Source organism: Dunckerocampus dactyliophorus, chromosome 3 (assembly GCF_027744805.1).
Source record: "Dunckerocampus dactyliophorus isolate RoL2022-P2 chromosome 3, RoL_Ddac_1.1, whole genome shotgun sequence".
Taxonomy (NCBI): Eukaryota; Metazoa; Chordata; class Actinopteri; order Syngnathiformes; family Syngnathidae; genus Dunckerocampus; species Dunckerocampus dactyliophorus.
The window spans coordinates 17,709,186-17,727,545 of record NC_072821.1 but is presented as its reverse complement, the minus strand read 5'-3'; the positions used below and the strand labels follow the sequence as shown (position 1 = coordinate 17,727,545).

Genomic DNA, 18,360 nt, shown 5'->3' with positions numbered 1-18,360 from the left:
AGGATTATGCAAAAACTAATCAATTTCTTTAATGTGGGGGCATGGATAATTTATTTGGTGCAAAACCTTAGCACAAGTTTTCAAATAAAAAATACAAAAAATACTGGCTTTTTACCTTGAGTGATTCTTGTAAAAATGATGTATTACAGAAGGTGAATGGTACCTTGGATATGCAAGCTGGGCAGTACCAGTCTCCCTCTGGGATGCTGGTGATTTTGGGTTTGTGACAGTAAGTGTGGCAGCCTTTGTCACAGCCGTCACATAGTAGCAGGAGGTCCTCATTGTCCCCTTTCCTGCACATCTGACAGTACTGAACAGAAAGTGGATGAGTTAATAACAAATACAAAGTACGTGGATTTAAAGGGCTTAGCTTGCTTTTGCTATTGAAGTATGCTGCGCTTGTAAATTTAAAACTGCTGCTTACCACTTTCATGATGGAGCGTTCCCAAGCGATGGACCTCTGTAGCTGCTGGATACACATAGCGAGCTGGGCGGCACTGCGTACTTCACTCAGGCCCTTCCTCCACACCTTCATACCATGGGCGACCTCCTCTTCACCACTGGGATAAGATTAATTGTGGCAATGAGAAAAAAAACAACACACATACACATTGTATATAAATCAGTAACACGAGGCACCAACAACACGGCAGAGATCCAGCTGAGCAGTCACAGGCATTAGCATTTTGGGGGTGTGGGTGTCGGTATAGAGGTTTATATTAATTTTGTCACGTTAAGGGATATTCATGCAGAAAGAGTGAATGGCTAAGACCTGTGTAAGTGAAAGCTGGAAGAGTGGTAGACCATAGCCAATGTTACTGATGCACACCATGCAGATGACTGTAGAACATACACAATGCCTTCACATAAAACAATAGAGTGCAGTGGAGACCCCCCACTCTCCCTCAAAAACACTGCACAAAATCAACATAAAAGAAGAAACAAGCCACCACAAAAAGGCCGCTGTAAAAACAGCCAAGACCCTCACTTTTGACTCATGGAAAAGCACACACAGACAGAGGAGAGGGTCTTAGTGGGAGAGTGGGGAGCTTTGGTTGGAGAGATGACCTACCCTTCCCTGTCAGCACTAGTGGATGGTGCGGGGGCAGGGACAGTGACCGTACCCACATTATCCAGCCTGATCTGAATGGTGGTACCTAAGGGGCTCCTCAGGTACCTTCTCTCGATGTTGCGCTCCAGATTAGCCAGACGTGTCACTGCTATGTCCAATGGGTTGTCCAGGTGACGCATCACCCCGCCCTTCTCCCCCCGCTCCTCTGGGTGATCCTTGCAGTCCCTGTCTCCCACGTGAGCAGATGCTGACCCTGATTTTGTGGGGGGCTTGTGCTCGTAATACACCAGGTCTTCCCTCTCAGACTGAGGATCAGGATGTGTCCAGCCCTGATGGAGGAAATCAAGATACAGTGAGTTAAGAGACTCCCGGACACAACACGTACAACTATGTTAAAATGTTCACGTGAAATACCTTAACTTGTAAGCTGGCAGCAGTCACCTTCCTCTCTAGTTCCTCAACCTGCTGCAAAATTGCGATGTCCATCTCCATGGCCTGCTCCTCCACACACCAGCCTCGCACAGACTCCACACTGACCTGGCTCTCCTCCAGCTCTCGCAGTTCAATCATGGCCACTAGATGGATGATATCACATGTAGACATTAGGGGTGGGGGAAATAATAGATTTAGATGCATCGCGATGTGGACATTGGCAATTATTTAGCGATTCATAAACAATCGATGCTGACAGAACAAAAGGAACAAAAAGACGGCAAGTGGAAGTGCCGCCTGAACAGTTTATGGTGGTGCACATAAGTCTAAGACGCGACCAAAAAGGCTCAGCGGAAACTCTGACCCGCACCCACTGGATTTAAAGTGAATGGTTCTGTGCAATGGGAAATTAGTTGGTAGATGTAACCTTCCAATTATTAAAAGATAATGGAAGTAAATTAATCTGTTTCATGTTTATTTTAATTGTGGATCATTACAAATGTTGTGTTTTAGTAGTACACAGTGAGTAAAAAATTATAGAAAAAAAATTATGCATGAACAAACTGACAAACTATTGATTACAAAAAAAGATGCATCAAGATGCATTGATAATCGTTTTATTATCGCATCGCAGACCTCTGAATCGTAATCGCATCGAATAATGAGGTGGCCAGAGATTCCCACCCCTAGTAGACATTGGTCAACAAATATGAAACTCCATACACCCTGAAAACAACCAGGTCCTTTGTTTGTATTTAATTATATTTGTATTTTAATCACTCACCATCCTTGTGTTTAGTGCAGACCTGGGGAATGATCTCCATGTATTTCTGCATCTGCCTCTGGAGGACTTTCTCCCTGATGCCTCGACTGTGGAGTGCACCGACCAAGGCCCGCAGCTCTTCTATGTCAGACACACGCCACCAACCTGTCAGCATGTCTGAGGACATGAACACAAACAGGCATTAAGTAATACATTGACCATGCAACACTTTAACCAATGACTCAGATTGGTTAAACCAGTTTTATTGGTTTGCTGGTATGCAAACATCTGTTTTTTTCAACATTTTTCTATTATTTCATGACGGCTAGTTATTATTCATAGGATTTCCTACCATAATAAAAAGCAATTAGACATAATTTTTCCCTAAATGTGTGAAATGTAATTCAACATGTTCAGACTTCTTGCCAGGGATCATATTGAAATTTGTTGTGCTTCTGTAGGATCATACAGTTTGTCCACTAGCATCAAGCTAAGTCAGCTATCTTGGCTATTCAATCATGTCATAGATTTTACCCTCTGGGATGGGGCGAGGCATGGGGTGGTCCAGAGATTTTGGAATCTCCACGGCAGGAGATGGCATGGATGAACTTTTCTCAATGCGAGGTAGAGGCGAGTCACTCTTACTGGACACACTTGCTGCAGTATTGCCCTCCAAAGAGTGACCTGGCATGGGACTGGGGCTGCTGCACAGCGGCAGGCTGGGACATACCATGCCACTGGGCCAGCTGCCCAAAGACACTCCTAGCAATGAACCACCTGACTTTACCTGATAAGAAAACAAAAGGGTGAAGTGTGTCAAGGTGGATTAGTATGACACAAAGATACATTCCAGGTGATTCTCTACACAATCACGTTTCCAAGCAGCCTCACCTGCAGAGCTGAGAGCGGGTACGTGAGGAGGCCAGCTGGGTGGTGTGGGCTGGCAGAGGCTGATGCTGCAGAAGGGGTGAGAGGAAGGGCAGGTGATGGAGGAGGAGATTTGGGTTTGTTGGGTGTGGAGGACGCCTGGGGAGTGGCATGCAGTGCTCCAGGGGGGGTTGTAGTGAGGGAAGAGAGGTCACAGGGGGCACGAGGAAGCAGACTGAACCAGTGTCCGCTCCTCTCTGTCAGGACTCGAAGCAGCTGGTCATTGGCCTGGAGAGTGAGCTGTGGAGAAGGAGCGGGGGATGAGGCCGAAGGAGTGTTCTCTGGGCTTTCATGCAGGGCGGGCAGGCACCGGACAGATAAAGACGTTGAAGTTGGACCAGGGATATTAGAAGTGTCATTATTGATAATCACAGCAGTTTTTGCTACTGCTGGTTCAGAGGTATTGTGAGAGGGGGAGGATGACATTACGATAGTTGTGGCAAGAGGAGTACCCATGAGGTTGCAATTTTGTCCAGCATGAGGGCTCCCCTGGTCCTCTGCCTTCACCGTTTCTCTGAGATTATCTGAACAAAGGTTAGAAACATAGCCTTGTTGTTGGTAGAACTGAGTTGGAGAGTCCTTCTTGTCATCCTTCTGTTGCGCCAAGCCTTGTGAGCAGCCAGAGAGTAAGGTGGATTTCTCTTTCTGGAGGTCAAACTCCAAAGGTTCTTCTTTGACCATGACTTCTGCTGCCGCTCTCCTCCTTCTCTGTCGCTCCTCCTCCAGTTCCTCTGGAGCTGCACACACATAATATAACCAATCCATGTCTTGTTGCTGAACTCATGTTTTGTTGTCTGAACTGTTCAAGAAATACCAACAGACAAAAACCTCCTGATTGTACTGTAAGTACCTTCTCCACTCTCCATGGCTTCAATAAAGACCCCTCCACAGTGGGGAAGTACCCAGTATCTACGTCGGTAACGATCTTGGCCGTACATCATGGAGCGCAGGGAATGTGATATTTCAAACAGCTTTCTTCTAGTCTGATGATGTTGCTGCAACAATACAGATCAAGTTTAGTTTGATTTTATTTCACAGAAAAATTTAACTTTTGCACATCCAGAGAAAACAACACAGCTGCCAAATGTTGGCCAATATATAATACAAACAAGGAAATTCATTCAACCAAATAATGCCTTTATTAGCTAGTAGCCATATGTTAGAATGCACGTGCAAATAATACACGTTGCACTTGACACAGTGAGTGATATTTGACCTAGTTGCATGTTGTTGTATTTAGCTTTTTGTATTTGCAATTAGCAGTCACGATAGGGTGTAATAATGTACCTTTTTGGCTGTTTACTGAGTTGCACTTTTGAACATACCTTAGCTAACTTCTCTATCTGCTTTTCCAGCTCCTCCACACTGGTGGCATGGTCAACTTCATCCTAGCACAACAGAAAAATGAGTCCACTGCTGGCCAAGGCCAATGTTACGAATACATCTACGGACTAATCCATTTTTTTGTACCTCATCATATGTCTCCATTTTTTTAACCTTCTTAATATCTTCCTCATCCTCATCCTCATCATCATCGGCCGGATCGTCACTGTCCTCGTCGTCTTCATCGTCATCATCGCTGTCGCCACCAAGTTTCCTCTTGGGTTTCGCAGCAGATGACGGAGTACCAATAGACTGGTTCTCTTCTACACCCACACTGGCCTCCCTCTTTCCAGTGCGTTTGGCATAAATAGTCCTCAACCTGCATAGACAAATATAGAATGCGGATTATGTACACCAATGTAAAACTGTACAAATTCCTTTTAATCGAGAAATAGATAACTTACTTCTTAAGTTTACCCTCCATAATAATCTTATCTTTTCTCATGTTTGCCATCTGATCCAGGTTCTTATCAATTTCACTGCAAGAACAGCATCAGGGGTTAGATAGAACATTTGTTCTATAAGTATTTGACTTTGAATATTTTTGGCATAATGTATCTCAGAGAAGATCTTTATTAGATGGTCACCCTACCTGATAACGGCTTTGCTGCAAGCCAGTTCGTTAGCTAGGAATCCCAGGATGGAGGCCTTCTGGGCAGGAGTGTGTGCCTGGAAGGCCTTGGTCTTCAGACTGAGGGCCAGAGGGGCCAGATCAGTATTGGCACAATGGGCCCCCATGTACATCTGTAGCACCTCAGACACATTATCCCTGTTGATGCCAACATTGGTCAAGTGGTCCCCCAGCATGGTCTTTGTCTAGCAGAGAAAATGATGATTAACTCTTATTACATTCAACTAATTCAATAAAGTGGAAAATAAGCCATTGTTCTTGAGTCAAGTTACATCTATACATGTCATCTTGCATTGTTAAGCCCATCTTACGCAAAGCGCAAAATCACATAGTTACTACACAAGCTACACAATCCTCCACAGACTTGTAGAAGTTTGACTTATTAACTTACCTTCTGTCCAGGGGGCAAACCGGGGTCACAGACTGCCAGACAAAGTAGTTTGACAAGAAGATCTTGGACCTGGCCCATGCTGTCGCCGACATTGAGCAATCCCTCCTGTAGCATACCCAGTGTTGGGACATCCATATTCAAGTCCAGCCCCAAAACCTTCCCAAAGCCTCGCAGGAACTGCATAAGCATCAAGCAGTCAGACACTGCGCGTCCAGGAAGAATGAGCCCAGGAATTCGGGAGAACTCAGGGAGAGCCTGAAGGAGATAATGTGGACTTTTTAAAAGTGATATATGTGTTATAGCATGAATATGTGACAATATACTGTGGTATAGTATGTTGTACAATGTAGTACTTCCATTAGCCACTTGATGGCACACACTTCCACAAAATAAAAATCACTACAGTATTTTTTAAATGACTATCATGAAAATGTTTCCTGTTTGTTTGCCATATGGATATTTAGCAACAATTAAATGATGAAGTCTACACTAAACTAAACAACAAAAAATAAATGTAGTACTCGACATAGAATGTAAAAACAAGGGTCCTGAATACCTTATGATCAGACAGACACATGTCTTCATTTGGCTTTTTCAGCTCCCTTGCTATCTCCAACTCCAGCCTCCGTTGCTCAAGTTTACGCTCTTTGTTCAACCGTTTCTCATCCCTTTTTTCCTGCCGCAAGCGCTCACGTTCCTAGAGTCCAGAATTCGCAGAAGCATTAGGAGGAAATATAATGTACATTAGAGTGTGCATGTGTGAGGAAAACAGACAACTTGACTTTGCTGATGAGTGTTAAAGGGTGCAGCCTAATGCTGCAGTGCATTCAAAGGAAAACTGCTCGAGGGCCAGAATTGTTTTGAATTGGAGGTGGAGGGAACAAAATATTGGAAAAGAGTGAACAAAAATGGGAGAGTATAGTGATGCGACGAAGGAACTTCTTGCTGTTTTCATGGTGTGGCGTGTGTGTTTCTTTTTATTAACATGCCTATGGACTACCTCTGCTTTTTTGCGAGCTTCAACAGCCTTCATCAGCATTACATGCTGCCTCCTTCTTTCTCTCTCCTACAGTGGCAGAAAACAAAGGCACATTACAGTAACAAGAACATATTGCACAGGTACTAGTCAAGGCCATACTAATTTTAGTATGTTTTAAGAGAATAGTAATGCTCTAAATTCATTAGAGGCACCATACTTGGAACAAACACAAAACGATGCTTCACATGTATACACTTTCACATGTATGGTGGAAGCATAAGTGAAGAGTACAGTAGTACAATGACAACCAAAAAGCAACACATAGATGCGATACGTAGTAGATGTGATGGCAGGCTCAAAAAAGAAGCAGCTGGAATCAGTGATGGCGCCTCTAAACTACAGCTGACAGAACAAAAGCAATAAAATATTGGTATCCAGAAGTCTTCTGACATGCCACATTGAAAGTAAGATCAAAATCTATTAGCCATTGCGGATGTTTATTTGAAGCTTTACTAATAATATTTGGTGGTGAGGGGACGACAAAGAGGAATGGGCGGTAAAGACGAGTTACAAACAGAGCAGTTCCACTTCAGTGGATTTGGCTGCTTTAGTATTAGCACAGTATGAGACTGCTGAGGATGAGACATCTATTTTGTTCTTTGGTGCATGATACACAGTCTCTTGCAAAAGGGCACAGGAATCACCGGTGACTGACTATCATTTTATTTGATCTCTTCAGGTTTTCCCCTCGACGGTATCAGACTGTCATTCCCACTGTGATCCACCAAAAAGACACAATTACCACCATTTCAGTTTGCCAAGAACATTCCCAGCACAGCGACTAAAATGCTTGTGAGGATCATTTTTTAAAAATGAATCTGATGCACAAAAATAGGCTGAAAGCCTGGCATTCTACTCATGGTGGTTTGATTGTCTCCAAAAGCAGCTAGATTTCTATTTTACTGTGACGATGTCTTATTAATCGAGTACAAAAAATTGTATTTAAATAATCAAATATAGTTTGTCTCCTTGATAGCACACCACATGGGGTTGATACAAGAGCTTAGGAAGTGCACGCGGTATGGACAGGAACACCATTTTAGATTCAGTTGCAACTATGCATATACGAAAAGGGCGAGAAGCAGGGTAGACGGGTCAAACTAAAATGCTATACAGAACCTAAGTCTCTATGATGGAACTCATGACATGCTGCTTCAACAAACAGCTGGTGATCTGTCTGAAGCATCTCCAGCATCATGGCAAAATGATTCTCAGTTACGCGTTTCAGTCGTTGTGTGGGAACAGCGAATGATAGAGAGGCCGGGGTAGCTCAGGTTAAAGTCCAGCACTCTTGTGAGCGGGCAGCAGAACATATGCACAGACGAACAAGACACAAGCTCAACATCTGGGCCAAATTGTGAAGCACTCATGGGTAACACAAGCTACTCCAATACAACAATCAGGACGATGTATGTGATGGATGGAAACTCCTTGAGTGCACTTTTGAGACAGTGAGTGTGGTTTGGCTAGCAGTCTTTGCAATGCATTCTGAGTAGAAGAGGGGGTGAGGGGAGGGGGGCAGAAGCTGCCTGGCCAATGTGACAGGGTCAGTTGTCCCTCAGGACGAGCAGATGGAGGCAGCATACTGACTCTTATTTCTCTTTTGTTTGTTTTGCTGGAAAGCCATGCAGAAGAATGTAGTATGACAGCAGCCAGTGCTACACTTAATGCATTGCTATGACAACCATAACACAACCAGTTACACGATGCAGGTGTTAGATGTACAAAAATAAACATACCCATACCATATCTAGTCTATGCCTCTCCAACTCCTGGCAGAGAGAGTTGGCAAAATATTATGAAACAGAAGTAATACCAAAAATAGTTGAATATAAAGAATTACTTTCATAAAAGGTGATGTTTGCTAATTCACCACATACACTTTTCCACACATGCCTGCATTTAACTGCAAATCAACATTCACACACTTATTTAAAACATAACACACTCGCACAGCTGCACATTCTTATTCAACAGAATTCAGAGGCAAATTATTCAGCAGTCAGTGGTTACAATGTATTTGCAGTGCACCTACCTGGTGCTTCAAGATCTCCGCTTGCTGTCTCCTCAACTCTTTCTCCTTGGAGGCAAAAAGAGAGATGGGGGAATCAATAAACTGTGATAGTGCTAATCGAGATTTGTTTTTTTGGAAGTGAAGCCAAGTGAAAAGGGGCACAAGCAACGTGAAAGTGAAAAAAGCTTATCAAGTTAGTATCCTGCACAGGAACGATTCTAGTATTTGAACTCGGTGCTCAAACCCCCAGTCAGTAAAGTATATAGTACATGGATCCCCGCAGATTTATGATTCAGCATTCATGTCACCACAAATGACGTCACGTTCACGTTTTGATCAAAAAATAATTCTTTTTTTTTTCTCCGAAAAGAGGCTGTTTTTGCAGAAAATATCTCCTTCACCTTAAGTAGATAATTAATAAATACACAACACAGTTAAGATGTACAGCATACATGTACGAGAACTAAAAAAATCCTGTGGTTTCATGCTTCACTGACGAGATTTCACACTTTTGAATCACTTTGAATCACTAAAATCTTGTCCAGTCAAGATTTTAACTGGACACTTTAACCGAGTCACAAAACAATGCAGGTGCATCTTGAAATGTTTATTGTCCCACAAACCGATTATTGCCTAAATTTTTTAGAACAAGCAAACCACTCTTATATTTAATGATAATAATAATAATTAGTGCTGTCAATTAAAAATTAATTGCAGTTAATCACATTTTATCCATAGTCAACACAATTAATCGCAGATAAAAATACGTTTTCATCTATAATAGGGATGTAAATCTCTGTGGTAAACAATTTGATACCCAACTACGATAACATTTTATGTAAAGGCATATCAATTTTGGAACCTGCACCACCTGAACCATGTTGTAGTCACTATTCTTTACTTGCGTATCTTGCTTGCTGCTGTAACAAGTGAATTTCCCTGCTGTGGGATAAATAAAGTACAATACAATACGAAATATGGGCCATTATTTTATTAAAAATGTTTAATGCGAGCAGCTCTTTGTCCCATTGTGTTCGACGGTCCTTGAACGCGGTCCCTGAACGCACCATGTAACTTTGTTCCACGCTGTACAGACAGACTACTATACTGTATTTTTACCCTTTTTCTTTCACATCATATTTGGTCCCAAATGCTGATACTATGCGGGAATGCACTAAGGTAAGATTTGATGACCTTATTGAGTGCTAATGTGCATACTGTCGGTACGCAACCTCCCTGGAAAAACAATAACATTTAAAGTCAGGGCTCATACTGGTGGATGGTGGGTCTGTATTAATTTTCTGCTTTGTAGATACAAATAACTTTGGTCTTGTCGCGAGAGTCATCTGCCATGGCTTTGAAGCAAACAAAATACTCTTGTCCATTTCTGCTCAAAATTTGTTACTGCTTGTCGCTCAGTTGTCACAGCTACTTCCTCTAACTACAGTGTGGGCTGAGATGATGTGCGCACGTTAATCGCTCATCAAAAAAAATAGTGCCGTTAAAGGAAGCTTCCGTCAGTTAACGCGCTATTAATGTGTTAACTTTGACAGCACTAAAAATAAATCATAATAATGCAATATTTCCTTTAATAATAAATAATAATGCAATTCCTTTATTATGTCATCTTTCACTCTGTAAAGTTGTGGAATTGGCGTTTGTTTTAGAGGTTTAGAGTTATGGACAATTTAGAGTCGCGCAAAAAACATTTGTTAAAGGGAATAGAGACATTTGCAGCCTGAAAACATATTCCACCTGCTTACCTCAAGTATCAATTCAAATAGATTAACCTAATCCAAGTACTCAGACTGGAATGTCTGACCATGATTAGTCAAAGCTTTCAATAAACAATACATATGACACAACTGACATGAACTGGATGTTGAGAAAAAACAACATTACACAGTTGTCAACTATTAACTACACTGACCATGCTAATGTGTCAGTTGAAATGCCAAATAACTCAATACAGGTTCACCTTTAACCAAAGTTATATTTTAACAAAATATACTGTACACTTCAAGGTGTACCAATGATTTCGATCATAAAGCTACCTCTTAAACTTCATTAAATGAGCTACAATAAACGAGTGTCAGCAGTGCATGCAGATACTAACTGACCAGGTTAGATAAATATTTTGTGTAAACAGTGTCTGCTTCAAGATTAGAAGATTATATGAGAAAATACATCTATAAGAATTACTACCAACAGCAACATTTTACTCTAAGTAAACCCTGAAATCATGCATCCATTTAATTCATCTTACATTAGTGGAACCACGTTCAAATGTGCTAAATAATCACACACTATACTTCTTATTGGGGCTTTCTTAAATCATACCTTTATCCGCTTTTCAGCTTCCAATATTTTGGCATTGGCGGCTTCTTCCTTCTTTTTCCGCTTTGCCTGTGAATAAAGATTCAAGTTGAAACAAGACACATATCAATCGGTCTTGGATGAGAGCTTTACAGCACTTCAGCTGAATGTTTGCAGTTTCCTGGTTTCAGCAAAGATTCCATGGCCCCGAATGCCAGTCAAATTTGTAAAACACTGCCAATGAATTATGTATCTCTTTAACATGTAATTGTGAAAATGTTGAGGCCTCCCGTTAAGAGTGTCTTGTCAACCGTGTCGACTCAAAATTGATTTAGTCCTCCTAAAACACTTTGAAGCGCAGGCATTATAATTGCGCACGCCTGGCTATGTGTGTCTATTTGTGTGCATCTCTGAGTGTGGCACCTTTTTTTTCCCCCCGGTCGACCCACTTACGCTGAACTGTTACTGTTGTCTGATTAAAAAAAAAAATAGACTTTTCTGTCCAATTTAAATAAGGTCTGAAGAGGCACGGACCGCCATTTTAATATTCAACAGCCGTCAACCAAGACCAATTTAGCATTAGTTCCATATGGAATTATGCCTAAGAAGACGCAACTCCTCCAAAGCATGCTGCTATTCAGTAATGAGCTTTAGGAAGATTAAAAACACTATAGACTGAGGGGTTGCAGCTATCAAGGAATGTTCTGTTCAATCAGGTGCTGTTGTCAGATTCTGTACCTCCAAAATTTGCTGTGCCCTGAGTTCTTTCTCCATCCGAATCTGCTGAATACGCTTGATTTTTTCCTGTCAAATAAAAAAATACATTTTCAGTCTGTCGGAAGACCTACTCAGATCAAATGACTTTACAGTTAGACAGTTGCAAAGAGAGTTTGGTCAAAGAAAACAATTTATTTAATGCTGGAAGCAATGTTGGAAACTAAAAAGCACAAGTATCAAAATAGAGCTGCTCAGTATTTTTCTAGGCGACTTGGACAAGGGGAGGAAAGCGATTTATCAACACACATGCAGAGTCAACCTACCTGCTGCTTGAGAATCTTGATCTGCTCTTTTTGCTTTCTTCTCTCTTCTGCTGCCATGATAGCTGCAAGAGTCAAGATGGTTCATAAAATTAATGCGATTGACACTGACACAGACACACAGCTGGACTCTCAGATGTATTCATGTCACAGATATACTGTAGTCACCCATAATTTGTCCCGATTGGCTTGGCCATCATCAGTTTAAGACTTGAATGTGTGAATGTGAATTAGGGAGTGGACATCAAGGAATTAAATTAATGTAAGGTAATGATGAAAGACTTATATAATAATAATATAAGTTGTATAATAATAATTGCATAATTTTTTTTTTTTTTACAAAGTCCAGTAACTCCTTTAACTGCCTTTTGCTTTTAGAAATAAAACAGGACTCGTCCACAATAAACACACATCAAAATACATACATGCAAACTACAAAAGCACTGTAGCCTACTGATGACTTCACCATATACAAAAACAGCCAAGCAACATTCAGTCCTGTTGATATTGATGATATGTTCGCCTGCTCAGCCTGGGGAGTCTCACTCTCATTTCGTTTACCACAGATGTGTGTACTTCGCTTGCTTTCAGTTTAATTTCATTTTTTAAATTTATTTTATGGGCACTTTAGGAAGCTGGAAGCTTCCTAAGTTAGGAAGTTTGGCATTGGCTTCCTAAGTTAGAAAGCTTCCTAAAGCAAGCAAATTTAGGAAGTGAATTAATTCTGTGCTCTGCTGCTTATAGTGCAGCCTATTATACCTTACCTCTGTTGTTTCAAAACATTTTTTGAAACGGTTTTTAGACCGATAACATTCCACACAATTAATATTAATATACATTGTTAAAAGTGCTCATGAGACCAAACCCACATTAATCTTGTTATTTTCGACATGAAAAATAACACTGAAAGGCATATTTCCTAGTTAGATATGTACTCGAATATTTAAATATTTACAATTTAAAATAAAAATCGGCAGTTCTTAGAATCTGGAGGAGGCAGACCAAGCGACGTGACGTCTACACCAAACAGTCCTACCCGGAACTTCACCTTCACTCTGATGCTTTCTCAACTGTTATGGTCCTGTTCTGGATGAATTGCTGTTGTTATATATTTTTTATATTATGCACGCTTGCTGTGTTGAAGGCTTTTGCTGCAACACTCGAGAAGACGGGGTAAGCTGGTTCACATTTCTTGAAGACACCATTTGCCTCGTCAGATCAGCAAACTTCGTGCGACAAATGTTTCCATACTGCCCCACGGGCGGAAATGAAAATACAAAAATCCACAAGACGCTCAACCATGGAAAAGCTTGCCAAGGTGACAGTACGTCAATTTGGACATTTTTCAAATTCACATTTTTCCTACTAATATGCTCCATTTTAATATGCATTAATGCAACTAAAAACATGCAATAATGCAACAAATACGCAGAACTGACGCTCCTGTTAGGCGGCTAACGTGCTATATATTGTACATGCTATATATCATGCTATATATTGTAGCTATTACTGCCAGTAAATCATATTATACTCCACACGACACATTAGTGCATGTTATTGTTGTTGTGAATACGTCAAAAGTGTTGCAGACCTGAACTGCTTGCAATCACTTGTCTTTCTAGCCTAGCTTGTTGTCGATTGGTCAGTTGCAGCAGGTAAATACGTATTTTTTAAAAAGATCTATTCTATGCATCTTAGAATAACGCTATGGGGTTTAACTTTCATTTTCCCAATTGTCTGTGTCACATTCTGTCAGTCACAAAAAACATACTTTTTACCATTTTTGTGTGTTATAATATAGTTATCAGAACTCATTATCAGTGAATGCTACTATTATTGTGTTATTGTTGTGAATATGTCACTTTCTTGGCTTTGAGTGAATTCGTGCCTGCTTGTGTTTGAATCTGGTTCCCGGAACGTACTGTAGCCTGGCAGTGACGTCACAAACAATATGGTGTCGGTTGCGAAAACTCACTAGGGGGCGTGTCAAAATCAACACACCATTTCACTCCTATTTCAGAGTTATTTAACTATGACAGCATTATGACAAACACTTTCAATTAAGAGTACTTTCATTTTGTTAATTTTGTTTTCTAACTTTTTTTGTGTAATGAGCACTTCAATAGTCAAAAATAAACAACTTATGCCCAGTCCATCCCCTTACACCTGGGGTGTCAAACTCATGCCATGAGGGCCGAGACACTGCAGCTTTTCCTCATTTTAACCACCAGCTGGAGAAACTGGTTAGAGACAAAACCTGCAGTGTCTCGGCCCTCCATTGACACATGTGCCTTACACAAACGCAAAAATGTAATTGAATAGGACACAAGTAATGCTTTGTGCAAAAGCACAAAATAAACTGCCCCAGAAGACATTAAAAAACAAAGACATCAAATATTTTGTAATGCTTTTATGAAGACTCATCAAACGAATGAAAATAAGGACCAAGAAGGGTAACTGGTGGATCTGCTTATAATTACATCATGTCTGATGAATTTAAAACTGACCAGGCGATGAGCCAACCGCTACCTGTCTTGACAGTAACACACTTGTTAAAGAGGAGTTGAATCATACCTTGCTGTTTCCGAGCTTCTTTGGCAGCACGTGCCAATGCCTGCTTTTCTAGTTTTCTCATGAGTTTCATCTGGGCTGCCTGTCGGGCTATTTCTGCACATAGGAAAAAAGGCATTATCATTGGTTTATCACTGTATTTTCCTGACCTTGTATTTTCAATGGATGATAAAAGGGTCATGCTTGGCTATGTACAAGCGGACACAGGAAAAGTGTTGGGTATACAGTGGTGTGAAGAAGTGTTTGCCCCCTTCCAGGGTCATGCTTGGCTATGTACAGGCGGACACAGGCAAAGTGTTGGGTATACAGTGGTGTGAAGAAGTGTTTGCCCCCTTCCAGATTTTTTTTTTATGCCAGATTTTTTTTGTGCATGTTTGTCACACTTAAATGTTTGAGCTCATCAAACAAATTTAAATATTAGTCACTGACAACACAACTGAACACAAAATGCAGTTTTTCAAAGAAACTTTATTGTTAAGGGGTTGATTACTGCCACACCTCTTCTCATCAAGAAATCACTAAAATAGAACTTGCCTGACAAAGTTAAGTAGACCAAAAGAGCCTCAAAAGCTAGACATCATGCCGAGATCACAAGATATTCAGGAACAAATGAGAGGTATCAGTCTGGACAAGGTCATAGGTTATCACTTTTTTACACCACTGTATTTCCAGTTTTCTTCAGTATATGAATAGTAAATGTAATTCTCACATTGGGTTTTGTCGCTGAAATATACTGAGAGTTTGAAATCACGCTCTCAAATCATAGTGTGGTGTCATTTCCTCTACTGACCTTGAGCCTCTAGTTTCCGCAGGAGTTTGACCTCACTGGGACTGGGACCTTCTGGCACCAATGGCAATGGATCACCGACATTAGGGGGTCGTCCTTTCCTCCGTCGGTTAACTTTGGCACCTTCGCCCGCTAACTGACGCTCTGAGTTGGGGGGACGACCCCTCCGACCTTCCATTGCCAAAATACGAGGAATTACTTCCTCTTCATTCAATAGGCTCCACTGCAAACCCTGAAAAGGCAGAAAATAGAGAAACGGGAAACGTAGAGGTCGAGGGAGGGGGAGCGGGTTGTCAGTGAACAACTTGTTACCATTCGATGTGTGATGCAGTCAAGGAAAATTTTCATTATGAGTCAAAAAATTTATTGAAAAATGCATTCTTCAATGCTTCACTGAAGCTGTTTTTTTTTTTTTTTTTAAATCAATAATCTTGATTAGGTTTAAGTACAACTACTTTCTGGCCCCACAGCACCGTACTTATTTAAACTCTACTGTAGAGCCAGTACAACAACAAACCATTTTCCAGTTTGATATTTCTTGGAATGAAAACCAATGGAAGTAATACCTGTGGGAGTAATGTCATCTGATTATTGCATTTCTCATGCACAATGAGATATCTATGATCTAAGTCTACTAGGGTTCTGCATGATTGCTGTCCCTGCCCTGACAGTGACTGCGGCATAAAGCTCAGCCTGAACAGGGATCAAGAGGGGGGGAGAGAGAAAAGAGATGAAAGGCAGTCACCTGGGGTCCATCTCTGGCTTCATAGAAGTCACCAACCCTGATCTTTGCACTGAAGCTAAAATTATCACGCGTGATGCCACTTATTCCATATCTGGATAGATACTACAGAAGAGAAAATAATAATGGCGTTGGTTTAGGCAGAAAAAAGCGAAATTAGCGACATTGAAAAGCAGCTGGGAGGCACTAGACTAGAGGGAGTCTACGATTACAGTGCATCTGTGCAGTCCTTACTAATCACGATAAAAGCCAGGGGACAAAAAAAAAGCAAAAGCTCTTAAGAAAAACAGTTCTGACCTTGGGGTGCACAATTCTGGCGCTTTCTTACTTAACTGTGGTCAGGCTTTTTACTGCCTGCTGACTGATGAGCAGTGAGTGGATGCTACTGAGCAGCCATTTTTCTATTTGCACCACTGCACTCAAAGGCAGTTTGACAATCACTGTTGAACCAAATAAAGATTATCTGCACACACACTGTACAAATGAGGCCAAAGCTGTGCATCCCAACACTAACCATTAATCACTGCTTTGTGGAGGGAGAGGTGAAGAAAGTGGCACAAGGGGAGAATATAAGAATAATATCTCTCACTATTCAGGCCACAGGAAGCAGAATGGGGGTATTCTTAAATAATAAATGTGTAAATTATACTAAACAAAGACAAATCCACATTAATTTGTTCAGTAATGTAGATGAGCAGTGTTGGATTTGTCTTGCAGAATACTCATAAAAGCATGCTGGTCCAACTGCTCATCTGGTTTGCTCCACAACATCTGCATCTGTCAAGTTGTTGTAAGACAGCTGATGGACAAGATAGCTGCAATAGATACCTTCATCACATCTGGGTACTGTCTCAGTTTCTTCCCACAAGGGGCGTAGTAGGCTACCTCCCCTTGAGGTCGACCTGCCACGTTTTTGATTCTAGTCTCTCTCCGCCACCTAGGTGTTTAACAATGCAAACAATTAAAGCCATTAGTCAAAAAAAGAGCACCAAAATAAAACACAAAATTCATGTAAGACTTTGTCAATGGACAGGAAATTCAATACAGACTGAAGTGATGCACTTGATTCCTGAGGGCAGACTCTCATACGTACCCCAACTCCAGAGGTGTCATCAAATCCTTCTCATCCATCACCCGCTTCCTCTTTCCTAAACCTGTGGAGAAACATAGTTCAGTAACGGATTTGACAGCCAAACTGGCCTACGGACTGTCATAGGTATCCATGCAATCGCTGGCTTCATCAGTTTTTACATGGTGGATTTGTATGATTCAAATTCTCCAACAACATCATAATGTCAACCAGTGAAAGCCTTACCTGACAGGGCCCTGAACACAAACACCTCTTATAAATTGAACCAAACAAGCATTACCAGGCTTCATGCGATCCTTAACATGAATATAATGAAAAACTAAAGTGAAAGCAGATGCACTTGCACACTGCAATGATTGCTTGGAAAATTCCTGCCAGCGAAACACGTCATTTTCTCTTGATCCGAGTCATTTCTATGCACTGATAGTGCTGTGCCAAAAGAGTAGTCTGGGCTCTCAGGCATGCCGCTACAGGACCTTGGCTCTCCGGTTACCCCATAACAACTAACTGCCGCCTTTCTGCTTTTCTAAAGGTAATGATTCCTCTTCAAACATACTGTGTTATACAAGAGCACAGGCCATGCTTGAGTCACATGCTGCAGCTCTGTGGTATTGTATATGGTTTTAATGATCAAAGTGAACATCTGCTGCTTCCAACAAGTCAGCAGGAGGTACAGGAAAAAAGCAAGCTGTTTTCTTATATAGCGCCTGACTGAAACTCATCTTCATCCTTTTCATTTAAAGAGTCTGCATCAGATATTTCACACATTACCTAAGGGAGAGGCTAGGGTGTACGAGGAGGAGCCAGGAGAGCTGTGATAGGCCAAGGCACTGGAGCTGGTGACAATAGTGGGCGTCTTGATGACCTGAAGATTGAGAGGGGAGCAGCTGGTGGCTGTGTGATCGGTTGAGGTGTTCAGTAGTTCTGGGCTTTTGGTTAGCCTACGGGGAGTCATCTCCTTTTTTGATGACACAGATGACAGCTGCTTGGACTCCTTCACTTTCTTTCCAGAGATGTCACTGTCTGAGTTGCTGTCTGATTCTGAAATGTGAAAACAGGATGCAATGTCAGTGTAGTTTTAAAGGAAGGTTTGTGTCTAAGCTTTTCAATGTAAAGGTGCAAACATGCTAAATTGGTAATATGTGCCATGCAAAAGCTGTAATGT

General features: G+C 41.3%; 1 protein-coding gene across 13 annotated transcripts in view; it reads right to left on the bottom strand.

The window, feature by feature from the left end:
- Positions 1 to 18,360, bottom strand: part of baz2ba (bromodomain adjacent to zinc finger domain, 2Ba) — a 71,248-nt gene that overhangs the window by 2,843 nt on the left and 50,045 nt on the right. Inside the window, exons 10-35 of one of the 13 annotated variants that reach the window (XM_054769760.1) lie at positions 17,967 to 18,236; positions 17,199 to 17,259; positions 16,934 to 17,042; positions 16,109 to 16,210; positions 15,367 to 15,595; positions 14,580 to 14,672; positions 12,009 to 12,070; positions 11,707 to 11,772; positions 10,993 to 11,058; positions 8,674 to 8,718; positions 8,378 to 8,410; positions 6,600 to 6,665; positions 6,156 to 6,296; positions 5,600 to 5,854; positions 5,170 to 5,393; positions 4,982 to 5,056; positions 4,665 to 4,896; positions 4,520 to 4,582; positions 4,045 to 4,189; positions 3,159 to 3,931; positions 2,802 to 3,054; positions 2,289 to 2,444; positions 1,487 to 1,647; positions 1,073 to 1,401; positions 425 to 560; positions 164 to 310 (exon numbers count right to left, since the gene is read on the bottom strand). In XM_054769760.1, the coding sequence (XP_054625735.1) occupies positions 164 to 310; positions 425 to 560; positions 1,073 to 1,401; positions 1,487 to 1,647; positions 2,289 to 2,444; positions 2,802 to 3,054; positions 3,159 to 3,931; positions 4,045 to 4,189; positions 4,520 to 4,582; positions 4,665 to 4,896; positions 4,982 to 5,056; positions 5,170 to 5,393; positions 5,600 to 5,854; positions 6,156 to 6,296; positions 6,600 to 6,665; positions 8,378 to 8,410; positions 8,674 to 8,718; positions 10,993 to 11,058; positions 11,707 to 11,772; positions 12,009 to 12,070; positions 14,580 to 14,672; positions 15,367 to 15,595; positions 16,109 to 16,210; positions 16,934 to 17,042; positions 17,199 to 17,259; positions 17,967 to 18,236 (4,292 nt within the window). The remainder of the gene's footprint in view (positions 1 to 163; positions 311 to 424; positions 561 to 1,072; positions 1,402 to 1,486; positions 1,648 to 2,288; positions 2,445 to 2,801; positions 3,055 to 3,158; positions 3,932 to 4,044; positions 4,190 to 4,519; positions 4,583 to 4,664; positions 4,897 to 4,981; positions 5,057 to 5,169; positions 5,394 to 5,599; positions 5,855 to 6,155; positions 6,297 to 6,599; positions 6,666 to 8,377; positions 8,411 to 8,673; positions 8,719 to 10,992; positions 11,059 to 11,706; positions 11,773 to 12,008; positions 12,071 to 14,579; positions 14,673 to 15,366; positions 15,596 to 16,108; positions 16,211 to 16,933; positions 17,043 to 17,198; positions 17,260 to 17,966; positions 18,237 to 18,360) is intronic. The other 12 variants (XM_054769767.1, XM_054769761.1, XM_054769773.1 and 9 more) reach the window with 12 other exon arrangements.